Below are 13,361 nucleotides of genomic sequence, written 5' to 3'. Positions count from 1 at the left end.
CATAATCTGCTGGCATTTTCTGTGCAGTACTTGTTTTTGTGTGCATTGATAAGCCTTGCCTTTTCATGAACCTGTAGCACCAGCCCTCAGACCCTGAAAAGTTCTGATTCCCATGTTTTTCTGCAAATCCTTTGGTCTCATTGATTATTATTTTGGTTGAAACACTTATGCCAGATCTTTGGTTGAAAGACTTATGCCAGTTGATCTTCCTGCAGTCGCCAAGTATTTAAGTATTCATCATTTTTTTGGTAGGTGGTGGACCGAAATGCCTTGCTGCTGTTTCCATGCACTTTCGCGTAGTTTAACACTCTAGTCTATACTGAATTGTATAGCTTAATATCTTGTTTCCTATGGTCATATTTTCCAGGGTATTTTTTTTAAACAAGTAGTTTTTAGCACCGATATCGACACTTTTATACAGAGTAGTACCGATACCGACACGTGTGTCAGCTGAGTAAAAGAAAATCTATGTAAAGAAGAAAAGGCTCCACAGACATAATGTGGCCGTCGAACCTGTTCGAATTTCGACATCAGCTTCAAACTTTGGCGCTTTTTGGCGACAGATATTTTACGCATGCGCAAAATAATTATGGCAGATGTAGATCTTTATCCGGGCTAAAAATAGCATTCAGTATTGAAAGTTAACCTGTGTCCTTCACATATAAGATGCAGGTAACTTTTTTGAGACCAAATTTAGGGAAAAAAATGTCTCTTATATGCAGTCAAATATGGTAATTTCAAAATCTGGGAATTCTGCCATCTTTTTTCGTATCTACAAAATTTTAGAACTAAATTCATTCAAAATCAAAAACTGATAAAAAGAATTTCTTACTTTATAATAGAAGTAAGAGCATTCTTTTGATCAATTTTTGATTCTGTATGAATTTGGTTCTAAAATTTTGTATATACCCCCAAAAAATGGCAAAATTCACAGATTTTAAAATTAAACACTTGAGCTAATTTTTTCCAACTTTTTGTTTTATATATTATAATCTCTATTATTAAATAATAAAAAGTCTATAAGTGCAATCCTACAAACTTAATATGGACTGAGAGGATGCTAGTGAAAATGTTGAATTTTGCAGAAGGGATGAGTTATTCACAACTCATAATATTTGTCAAACACCTAAACCCACGGTAATTTTATTAATAATTTTATCTTCCTCCAGTCTCTTAAGACATCCAATTTCATTTTATTTTTTCTTGTCAGAAATTTTCCCCTCACACAATGCCACACTAAATAAACTGAGAAACTACCCAGAATGAACTAAAAGTTTACCTTACAAGACAGTAAAGCCATAAACCTCCTAACAGCTAGCAATAGAAAACAGGAATCTGAATAGTAATATAGTGATTACCTGACTTTTCAAGCATTTTTATTACTCAGAAGAGGAATAAGGTATATTGGAATTTTCATAAAAAGAACAAAACCCCGTCATTAAATCTATTGCACAGATTTCAAGAAATAAGAAATAGTGTCACAAAGAGACAAAAATTGCGAAATTAGAATACCATAAAAAATCTTTGATAGAACAAGAAAATATATGGACATTCAATACACATATAAGTGTACTATAATTGCAACAAAAAGTAATTAAAATGAATTTATACTGTTTGTAACAAATAGGGCATTTTAGAAATTATTACAGTCCAGCTATTAATAAACTACAGTCAAAAGTCATTAATCCGGAATGATCTATAATCTGGACCTCAAAGCTACAAACTTTCTGCGCATGAGCCAACCCATAATGCGTTCACGCATGCGCATAGGCATTTACGCATGCCTGTTTAATGTATAACAGACGGTATGAGCTAAGCTAAAATTATCTATTTCAGTTAATGTTGCCGATTGCATTGTTCCTTAATCTTCAAACTGGATACGGCTTATTATTTTTTGAAAACTGTTAGAGCAATTTTATAAAAGTAAGCTTGAACTTTCGATTATGTCAAATAGAATTTCCGATGCTGGAGCTGCGAAAGGATCTACAAAGCAAAAGTATGTTTTCCATGTCTATCAAACAAAAAGTGGAATTGCTGCAAAAATGGATAAAGGCATATCCTTTGTTTCCCTAACCATTCCGAAATCTGTTTATCAATTTCACCCTGCTCTGCGAGGGGGGCGTCGTGGCGTGCAATGAACTGGAAGTTGATCTGTCAGCACTATCCTTATCTTCAGGGCAGATGTTTTTATTTTATTTGGCTTATAATTCCTTACTAAATGTAGTATTTCCTCTCAATGTACTCTGTCTTTGATATGATTTAAATCAAGTTCCTCGTCATTATAATTCGCTTCCGATAGCGAAGAAAGTGACACAAAGGTTATTGAAAACAAAAAAATTTTGATTGACAAATTAGTCGGTATTCTCGACACAGCAATTATAGGACTTAAACAGCGGAACTTTGTAACTGAACAAGAAATTATGTCTGCTTATAGAATTAAAGAGAAAGTATCACATAAAACGAAGCAACTTAAACAACTTACATTGAAAGAAATGTTTAATAAAGTAAACAAATAAATATTAAGCTTTTTCTTTTTGTAAATTTTGATACCCTTTAGATCATATTTGCTCTTTATTTTACGGTTTCATATTTTTAATTTCATAATTTCTGCATGGCATCTTATCAGATTTAAACTGATGATCTATAATTCAGAATCGCCGAAGTCCCGATGACTCCGTATTAAAGATTTTTGACTGTACCACATTATTTTAAACAGCATGTTCTGCCTGACCAGCAGATTTTAGCAATTAAAAAAATTATCATCAAGTTATACAAAATGCTGAGTAATCAGGAGCTGAGTTTGTGGGATTCTACTGTATGTTTTTTCTTTGCATTGTGGAAAAATAGCAGCACCCAGAGCCACTAAATTTTGAACACAAAATTCTCCGCCCCAACATGTGCACCCTGAAGTCTGAATTTATTTATGTTTTGTGTAAAAATTTTATAAACTCAACAATTTGAAAGCATTGTGTAACCACTCAATAAAGCATGATATATTTATGTTTCAAATTTAAACAGGAAATTTAACAACCTAAAACAAATATGTAGTCCCTCAGAAAAGCTTAAGATATTTGTTTTTCAAATTTAATCAAAAAATTCAGCAAAATGCTTTGCCACTGCCTGAAATAAAATATTTTTATCAACCATATGACTGTGTGTTCCCCTTCAGCAAAGACTTGTAATTCTTTGTTCAAATTCAATCTATTATCAATTAACAAACTTTGTGATTTAAAAGCAATAAATACAGCTCTTCATCTTTATTATTAATAATGATTAGCTAGACTCATGAAATTATACTAACTAGACTCATTAAAACCATTATATATTTTTCTTTTTAAAATACCTATTTTAAGCAACTGGCCATTCAATTAGTAAATATAAATGCTTTCTAAGCACAACTACAATAATTGAAAGACCATATAAAAAATTAGATTTTTTAATTTCTACAAAATTGATTTTCTAGTTTAGAAATGTCAAAATATGTCATTTAAAATATTTCAGTAACAAGAAGTATGTATCTACAACCACTGGCTGTAAAAAGTAAAGGCTGCATAAGGATATTTCTGGACATGATGCACATGCAGGAAATATGATAATTTGCGCAATAACATGATCTTTAAAACTTAGATTCAAAATTTAAAAGAATGTTAAAAATGTGTTCTAAGTTATTTCATGCATAAAGAAAGTTAAAACATATTTAAGATGTCCTGAATGATCCTCAAAATTAAAACCACCTTAGGTGCTTTTTAAATATGCTTTAATAAGCATCATGCAGTTTACTTCCCTACATTTTACGAGTAATTTAATGCATTCTATTTCGAGATTATTTTTACCCATCTCTTCTTTAAACTGAAATTTGTTTTAGAATATCTGAAAGATCATTACATCTAAAGCACTTTTTTAGCAACATTAGTCCAATTTTTCTTAATAATTAAGAATTTCATTTCATTAAACATATGGCTTATGAGTGAATTAAATTACAACACTTTCTAAGCCTTTTGTATGAATATCTACTATGATTTTTTTTTTTCAGATTCATAATGCCTTTATAAAATTTCCAATAGGAGAAAGAATATGGTAATAGAAGCGAATTAGACATAAATTCAACTACTGCATTATAAATACATATTAAGTAACTTTCAACAAAACTCTCAGTTAGGAAAAAACTCTCGGGCACATGTTGCAAATAAATGCATAAAGTTCCTCATTTTTTCGACAAATGAGAATACAAAATTTTTACATTCAGGACTGGAAAATTGTATGCTAAAATCCTGTCTATTTCTTAGTTCTAAAAAACTGAATTATTTGCTTTGGAAAAAATGTGCTAAATAATTTTTTCAGTGCTTAATATGGCATTAAAAAATGTAAAAGACAATAGCTTAAACATCTCATTAAAAAAATAAAAATTTTGCACTGTGTATAATTTTTATTGAACTTGTGTCTTCTCTTTCAAAAATGAATGTAAGCATTTCTCGTCCATTTGAAATTATAGACTAAACTATATTATGAATTTCTGTTCACATAACCACATGTGCTGAACCAAAAGGTAATATCATTTACAAAAATTAATTTTATCACCGTTTCTACATAAAATGTTTATGTATGCCCACCATATAATATTACTTTCATTTACAGATAATATTTTTTACTAATTATTTTCTAATTTATCATCTTGCTGTTAAAGTTTCATTTATGCTTTTTATAAAAATATATTACTTTACTTTTTACCCATGCAAATTTTATTTAAATAACTTATAAGAATGTGATAGTATACAAAAAACTAAAACCTCAACAAAGTAATAACTTGTTATTTCAAAGAAAAATAATAATCATCTGAAGATAAATTTATGAAGCTGTATAATTAAAAAACTTAATTTAGGCAATTTTCACCAATTCATTTTCTACAGCTGATTGCAGAAAGATCTTGATAAACTTCTTTGCATATATTATCTCCTTATTTAGAATTAGAAATAAATAGTTTTTGTATTTTTATTATATGCTAGGTTGTTGCAAAAAACTTTTTAGAAAGTATCTCGAAAAACTTATGGATGTGTTATTGTTTGATTATACTTTTTTTTAATTAGAAACCTATTTACTTATTTATAGAAATACACAAAGACATATTTTAAATGAGCATAATCTGAATTGAATGATTATGGAGGACAAGATTAGGACAATGGGGCAAAGTGACAGAAAAACATTTTGATGTAAACAAAAGAATATCTGATGGAAGTATACTCACATTTTCTTTTCCACTATGTAGATGTCATAGTTATAATCTAATACTCTGTGTTACTGCAAAATTGTCCCTAGAGTTATTTATTTTAAAAGTTGCAAAAGTTGTTTTCAACATTTTCATCATAAGTAAACAGATGGAAAATTTTTATTGAACTTTTTTATTTATTTAAGAACTTAGTTTAAAAAAACTGAGTGTCATTTGCTGGGTAGTCAGAATTGACAATGTTAAAGCAATAAGATGTCAGTATTGTGATGTTTATTATGGCCTGTTAGTTACTCTGGCTAACAAGACTGAAAGAAGTGACCTGGTAATCTCCTTTGAGGCAACTGCATTTGGACAATTTCAATTTTTTGTTCTTAATAACTTCACGATATTCTCTTCTAAATGAATGATATAAATAAAATTACTCAATCAAGATACAATGGCTTATAAATTTATCCAGACCTAAAAGACTGTTATACATACTTGAATAATTTTAGACACAAATTTCAAACAGCAGCAACTTAAATAATGAAAAATAAAAATATACAGCCAACATTTAAACCATCAAAGAAAGCAAGACATGTGAAATACCTATCTGATGAAGGAGCTGTTGATAAATCTAGAGAAAAAAGGATGGGTATGCTTGAAGAGAAAAAAGAGATGGGTGCAATTTTTTAACACTGAATTGGATACTGAGCTAATGTCCTTAAATGAAAATGTTAAACAGTTAAATGATTTTATTGCAACATGGAATTTTTTTATATGATTTTAAAAATCTACCCAAAAAAGAGTACCTATTAATTTTATTTACAGCACAATTATTATTTACAGTATCAATTTTATTTACAGCACCTTTAAATGTTTTCTCCAGGGAACATTCTGACACAACAAGCATTAAGTTGTTGGCATAATAAAACATTTCTACATGATCGGAGAACTCTTTATTGCATAATTCATTGATAATGATATTCCAAGTCAATGGAGCACTGCATGACCTTTGAGGGCATCCTCTCTTCACTTCATATAATTTATCACCTGCCTTATCTTCTATATAAAATGACACCTTTCCTTCTTTGAAATAGTTTTGTAAAAGTTCAAAAATGTCAATAGGAACCCTTAATGCTATTAAAACAGCATTTTTAAAAGCATACTCCAATTCATTTAATCAAAAGCTTTTTTAATATCAAAGGAGACAGCTGCTGCATGAAACATTTTTTTTTTTTCTTTTCTCGAACATAATTTACAAAATCTTATAATGCATCATTAGCAACGTGGCCCTATTATAAAACCATATTGCTTCCTTGACTTGATTTCCAAGGTCAATACATAATTTGTCAAAAACCTATGGCAGGATCTTTAACAAACAAACTGGTCTACATTTTACATCTTCTTTCGGAATTAAGACCACTCCCCCATCTTCCAACATTTAGGAACAATATGAAATTTAAAACATTTATTGTATAAAAGAACCATAAAATCAGAACAAATACCAATTTGTACTTAATTCCATTTTTACTTTACACACCTTAATTCCATTTGTACCTAGCCCACTTTTAGTTTTCACCATCTGGATCTCTTGTTTCGAGAATTCTTCCCCGGGAATAGAACAGTAATGTTCTAATTTTACATCTTTTATATTAGTCATCACAGAGTAATCAGCATCATTGTTTATGAATAAAACATCCTTTATAATCCTTTCTGAGATTTTTCCAGAATCTTCTTCCTTCAGAACTTTTACAAATAATCCTTTTCTTTACCTTTCCAGTTGATATTTTTAAAAAGTAATATTCTAAGCTTCTTAGGAAATATCTATATTTACTTTCTCTCTTCACTTTTTTTAATCAATTTCTGACATATAGCCAGCAATACAGCATATTTATACAGAATCTTTCCCTGCACTTTAATCTTGATATATTATTTACCTGAAAGCTTTTTCTAAAGGCTCTCACTCTCCTTTTTGTTTTTTCGAGTTCAGCGGTCATCCAAGAAATTTCCCGGTATCTTTTCTTTGTAATTTTCAAATTTTTATCTGCATATTTAATCATCACTTATTTCAATTCCAGAGCCACATTATATATTTCCTATCCTACTGTAAGTAACCTCAACCTTTTTTTCAACCTTTGAATATCCTTTCTCATCTTTTTACAAAAGCGATCCAATACATTTTTATCCCCAGATATCTATACCTCTGAAGAACTACTTCCGTATCTTCAATTCCTCTTAATAAAATATATTTATGATCAATAAGAGTCTCGGCAGTCTAAAACCCTAAATCGATTATCTTTTATGTCAATCTTTTCAGAAGCAAGTGCCAAATCTGTCAAACCTTTACCAATAGATGAGGGAAAAGTCAGCGGAGAATCAAGTTATTGTAAGTTATTGTATATAATAAAAGTAAGTAAACTATTGTTATTGTATATAATAAAATCATTTAAAATGTAACCATGGTCATCATTAAAAGAAGCCCTCAATTAAATTGTTTTGAATTAAAATCTCTGATAATTATATATCTTTTGTATCTCTTAATACATTCTTCTAATTAAAAAAAATGAGCATTTAAATCTTCAGAGGTCGAGAAATAAACCAAAATGAGCCCCAAGGTTGGTTTCTGAGGGAAAGACAGGCCTGCATTCAGAAGTTAGAATTGATTTTTAAAGCATATTTATTATTAAAATAAAATTTGCTTGTTGAAATTATGGAGAACTTACACAAAAGAAGTGCCGGAACCCTTTTATTTAGGGCTCTGGTGCTCCAGCTAAAATTATGATTCATCTCAAAAACTAAGAATTTCTGGAGCCGAGCTCCACTGGGCTCTGGTGCAATTTAGGCTTTGATCCTACAAAGAGCAGAACTGAATTTTCATGTTCCCAAATTAAAAAAACTACTTTAAAAAAAAAAAAACTTTTGCTATTCTCATTAATGTTAAAATGTGGTGGATGATAATTCATCGCCACCTGGATTTGGGTCTTATATTTCTCGTGAGTCATCCTTTCAGTGGCGGAGAATGTCAAGAATTATCAAATTTCCTCTATGCATAGAGTATTCCCAAAGAGTAAATGGTTGAATTTCATTTTTTTTTTTTTTTTTTTTAAATCTTGAAAATCTCTACAAAGTATATGGGCAAATGGAAATTACGAATATTAGTGAGAAATTATTCAATTAGAGAATGCAGAATATTTTACTTTTTAACAAAGTACTTTTTCAATCAACAATCTAATTCAGAAATTAATGATTTTGTGATAGTATCTGAGAATGATAATTTAAACAAAGGAGACATATTACATGTTTTTCACAACTTTTAACCAATTTGCATGTTAACTCAGCATACATTTCTTTCATCTAGAGAATTTACATTTTTTATTGCTATCATCTCAGAATTAAAATTCACAATAATAGTTAAAATTCATTTTACAACATAAGAAAATATTCTTTAAACTTTTCCTAATGCCATATTAGCCATACAGCAAGCAATTTACAAAAATATCTTGAATTCAGTGAAAATTTCACATACAAAAATTTGCACTGATACTAATCTTTATGTAAGCTATGATAGCAGTATATAAATATTTGATTATTCTTTACAGTGCAATATTTTTGTTGCATTTTTTATACATGTATTATTATAATATATGTATAAGTATGTTATTGGCAAATAATTGTTAGAATCATAATTGTACATATAATTGGATAAGCTGTCATGCAAATTACCAAACTAAAATTTAAAAACATTCACAAAAAGCAATGAAAAAATTATTCATTACCACACACGGTCAGAGGGAACAGGAGGAATATTAACAGTTAGAATTCCATGCAAAGCATTTACTTCTACAGTAAGAGTAAGAGGCATATTTGATATATCCCCTACATAGCGTTTTACAAATTTGCTCTGTGCGACTGTCTGAAAATGCCTATATGAAATCCATTTCTCAATTTTGTTGAACAACTTATTTCGGTTAACAGACCTGAAATGAAAGGATGAAATTTAGATTTGAAATTATAACAGCAAAGAAACATTAACATGTTAAATACTAAAACTAAGGAACACTAAAATTTGATACATACTGTGATTTTGCTTCACTTTCATCCTCATCTGAAGAATCAATGGAATCTCCACTGAGATAAAAAAATATGTAAATATAAATATATATGCATACATATATTAAAAATTTTTAACAACTTCTAAAAGATTCTAATTATTTTTATTCAAAACTTATCTGATTTTATTTACACATAGGGAAATTTAAATGGTGTTAAAACATGCAAAGAACATAAAATCATATATACCATCATGATTTTATTCAAAATGGAATCAATATATAAATATACAATATTTTGAAGCAAGCTTCTTGAAAATACAAATATCAAGTATGTAAAATAATTTCAGGCTAATTTTTAACCAAGAATTAGATTTAAGCTTATTTTCAATCACAGGAAATGGGTTAGTAACATGCTGATAATTACGACATTAGCATTTGATTTTTAATATATCAAGACTCAAACACTTCATATGCTACAGTGCATCATATTATTGATACACAGATCATTTTCAGAAGCTTACTGATGATAGTAATGAAGTTAAATTTACCAGAGATATGCTTCAGAACTGTAAAAAAGCTAAAAATGTCATTTTTTACTTCCTTGTACGAAGTAAAAAGGAAGTATTGTAATCGCGAAAAGTTTCACGCAGCATATTTCAAAGAAAATATCCATTTTGACCGCTATCGAATGCAATTTAACGATGTTTTTGCCTGATATCTGTACGTAAGGACAGAATAAAATACTCTTTTCCTTCAAAAAATTATAAAACTGCTTTAAAATTAATTCTGAAGAGAATTTTTCATGGCGTCTGTACGAACGTATGTACGTACGTATCTCGCATAACTCAAAAACGAGTAGCCTCAGAACGTTGAAATTTTGTATATAGGACTGCTATAGCATGTAGATGTGCACCTCGTATTTTGGTTGCAATCAGCCGCACCAAACATATATAAATATATTTATATATATATCCACTCTATTACCCGGCTCGGTGATCTCAGTTTCTTTACTCTTAAATGTTTGTAAATTGTAAATTTTTTGCTTTAAAATGATTGAATTATGTTGTTTTTATCTTCCGTTTAAGGATTTTATGCCTTTAGTAAATCTGTGTGCAATATTTTTAGAATTATCAGCAATTTTATAGTTGCTTAATTGCCACTAAGCCTGTTTTTAATGGCGGCCATTGATGTTTACGTTTGAAACAGGAGACTAGTGGATTTGTTGCCAATCTAGAGAAACTTAGCTTCACAACAACAAAGATAACGCATTCATTTATTGTTGCCAATTAAATCATGCTTAATTCTTTCTGGAATTTTTTCGAGGAAATAAGAGTTTGAGATTTACTTCGTAATTTTTAATACAGATATTTTGAGTTTTTATGTATTTTTGCCTTCTCGCGAAGTGAGAACTGAATTAATTAAATGAGAAATACTCAATCGTCTGTGAAAAACTTTCTTTTTTGTTTTGCTTGCTTAATTTTTTTTTACATAGTTCTAGCTTTATTATAGTATTTGAATAGAACATGTGGCAATGATTAGATAATTCTTTAAATGATATACATTTTGTGCATTCTGAGTTATAATATGAATGAAATATAATACTGTTAAGTAAACCTAGCACCAGAGTGTCACTATGGTTAACAAAGTGAATTTTAAAGAATGCATTTATTCTATTGTGGTTTATGCGCTGTCGGCGAAGTAGGTTTAATTCAATCTAATAAGTTTAAATAAAATGCAAGAAAAAATGCGTATAATTTAATATTCCGTACAAGGAAGTCATGTGGTGTACACATCAGATTTTTTTGTTTATGCGAAGAAGCCATTTCAACAAATAATTTTAAAAGTATTTCCTTTTTAATATAGTTTCATACATTTAGGAACAAGTTTTAAAAGCAAAATATGTAAGCAGCACCTAGTGTTTTATATTATGATAAGTGTCTAATCTATAATACTGCAATCAAACTGAGTAAAATGTTTAAATGGCATCATAGTGTGTTCAGTGAGAATGTTCCTTCAATTAAGAAGACAAAAATGAAAAGCAAATTCGTACAAAAATATTTCAGTATAATTTTTGTTCAATACATTCAATTTCTCACACTGGGAAAACCCCAATTTATAATTTAAGTTAAAGAACTACAGATAAACCCGTTGTTTTTCTCATAAATTCCTGACAAAACTATTCTCATAGTTTAGCCATTAGGAATTAATGTGGACAAAAAACATTTTACAAGATGAAGTTTTTAAGTGCAATTTGAAAGAATGTAAATTATTTTGTGATAACAAATCTGCCATTGATTTTTCTAGATCACCAATAGAAAATAGTCGAACTAAGCACATTAATGTATGATATCACTTTAATAGAAGACTGGTGAATGATAGGGTGTTTGACCTTGAATTCATCCCCGATAAGTTAAATAATGCGGATTTATTTACGAAAGTTGTAACTGCTATGGATTTCAAAAAGTTTGTTTAATTGTTTATAGTAATTACGAATAAAAAGTATCGTATCCATATTATAGAAACAAAGTGTGAATTCTGTTAATTTTTTGTAAGTTTTTTTTTTTTTTTTTTTTGCATGAGGAAAAGAGGCTTGCTGTTGACTTAATGTTCTATTGTTTTCCTCATGCAAATTTAATTCAGAGGCCAATTGGCAATTAATTAACGTGGTTGCCTCAGATTGGCCGATGACATAATATTGGCGGTTTGGCCAATGTTTATATACTTGGTGTTCATAAACGCAGGGGAGTTTGCTGGTTTTTTCTTTTCTCTTTTGTTGTTTTTAAATGTACAGGCTACTCTTAAAGCTTAGCTTATTTTATAATAGTTCTGGCATTTAATTAAAGCAAAGTATGCTTTTGCAACTGCTCCAATGCCAACACAACATGCCTAATATAAGTTGTAAACTAAGATGTGTAATCGAGGTGACACATTTGCCTGGGGGAGGGCCCTGTCAGGGTTTGTGAAGACTCTCTCGCACTCAGCATTACTGTGTGGAATTACGAGAATAGCACATAAAACTCTTGCTAGTCTGTCATATTTTGGTGTTCCATCAGCTCTTATTCTTTTTATGGTACCAACGAGGACATCAAGTCTATCTTCTCTAGAACTGGCAAAGTCTTCAAACTGTACAGCAGAAAATGGGTTCTGTAGTTCATCTAAAGCATCATTATGGCATTCATTTTCTTTAATTGTTAACAAAAATTGAAATTTATCAATAAGAAAACGAATCTTTTCAAAAGATGAATTTTCAATTTGTTTCAAATTTGCCACTTCAGCATTTAAAAGAACTTCATTTTGCAAAGGAAACTTCCTTACAATGTAATCACAGGCTCACAACTTCATGCTTTTTAGACTTAACATGCTTCACAATGTCGCTTCTTCCACCGTGACTTATTACGAAGCCACACACGCACACGTTGCAAAATGCATAGTTATTTCTTTTGAATTGTTGGAAATTCGGCTTTGTAGGCAGGCCGAAAATATTGAGAATACGGTTTTTTTGAACTCATTTCGTAACAACGACGTATTAAAGAAAATTCGAAAAAGAAAAGAGTGGGAGAAACAAGTTCAGCGCATTGGATTGGCTGGTTAAGCGGCGAGTTGGGAGAAACCGCAGGTTACTGGATTCGAAGTAGTCGGTAGTTGGTGGTAAAACACGATGCAATTGGCGAAAATCACTGAATTGGTGACAAATTCTAAAATTTCGACAAAAATCACTAAAAACACTTGAAAAAGGAAAAAAATTGTAAAAAATGGATTACGATCATAAAATCGTAAAGACAAACGCATTTTCGTAAAAATTACGAAAAATTTGTAAAAAGTTGGCAGGTATGATTATACTATAATAACAACATTGCTATTAATCTCAGTAAAAATAGCACATATGATGGTAAATTGAAATAGATACACAACACCAGCAAGAAGCTGTGAAACTTATGCATATTAACATACAAAATATGCTCACTATTGATATGATTGCAGATTTTTTGATAAAAACTGTGAATATTGCAAAACATGAAATGTTTGCAAGAAAGATGGATTTAAAACGAATACCAATGTGATCTAAATTTTTATGTGTGAGCTAACATAAATTTTATTGTATT

The 13,361-nt window shown here is 29.8% G+C and overlaps 1 protein-coding gene across 4 annotated transcripts in view; it reads right to left on the bottom strand.

Annotated features, from left to right (window-relative positions):
* LOC118200795 (testis-expressed protein 2-like) overlaps positions 1 to 13,361 on the bottom strand; it is a 71,445-nt gene that overhangs the window by 20,001 nt on the left and 38,083 nt on the right. For 2 of the 4 annotated variants that reach the window (XR_015040415.1, XR_015040414.1), the window contains exons 7-8: positions 9,284 to 9,334; positions 9,087 to 9,183 (exon numbers count right to left, since the gene is read on the bottom strand). Coding sequence is in view for 2 of the 4 variants with exons in the window: in XM_085813882.1 (XP_085670008.1) it covers positions 8,983 to 9,183; positions 9,284 to 9,334 (252 nt within the window). In the remaining 2 variants the exon portion in view is untranslated. Of the gene's footprint in view, positions 1 to 8,982; positions 9,184 to 9,283; positions 9,335 to 13,361 lie in introns of all 4 variants that reach the window. The other 2 variants (XM_085813882.1, XM_085813881.1) reach the window with 1 other exon arrangement.

This window comes from Stegodyphus dumicola, chromosome 3, assembly GCF_044657685.1.
Source record: "Stegodyphus dumicola isolate Sdum_Otavi_A_Nest chromosome 3, ASM4465768v1".
NCBI classification, from domain to species: domain Eukaryota; kingdom Metazoa; phylum Arthropoda; class Arachnida; order Araneae; family Eresidae; genus Stegodyphus; species Stegodyphus dumicola.
The sequence above is the reverse complement of the archived record's forward strand: the minus strand, read 5'-3'. Positions and strand labels throughout refer to the sequence as shown.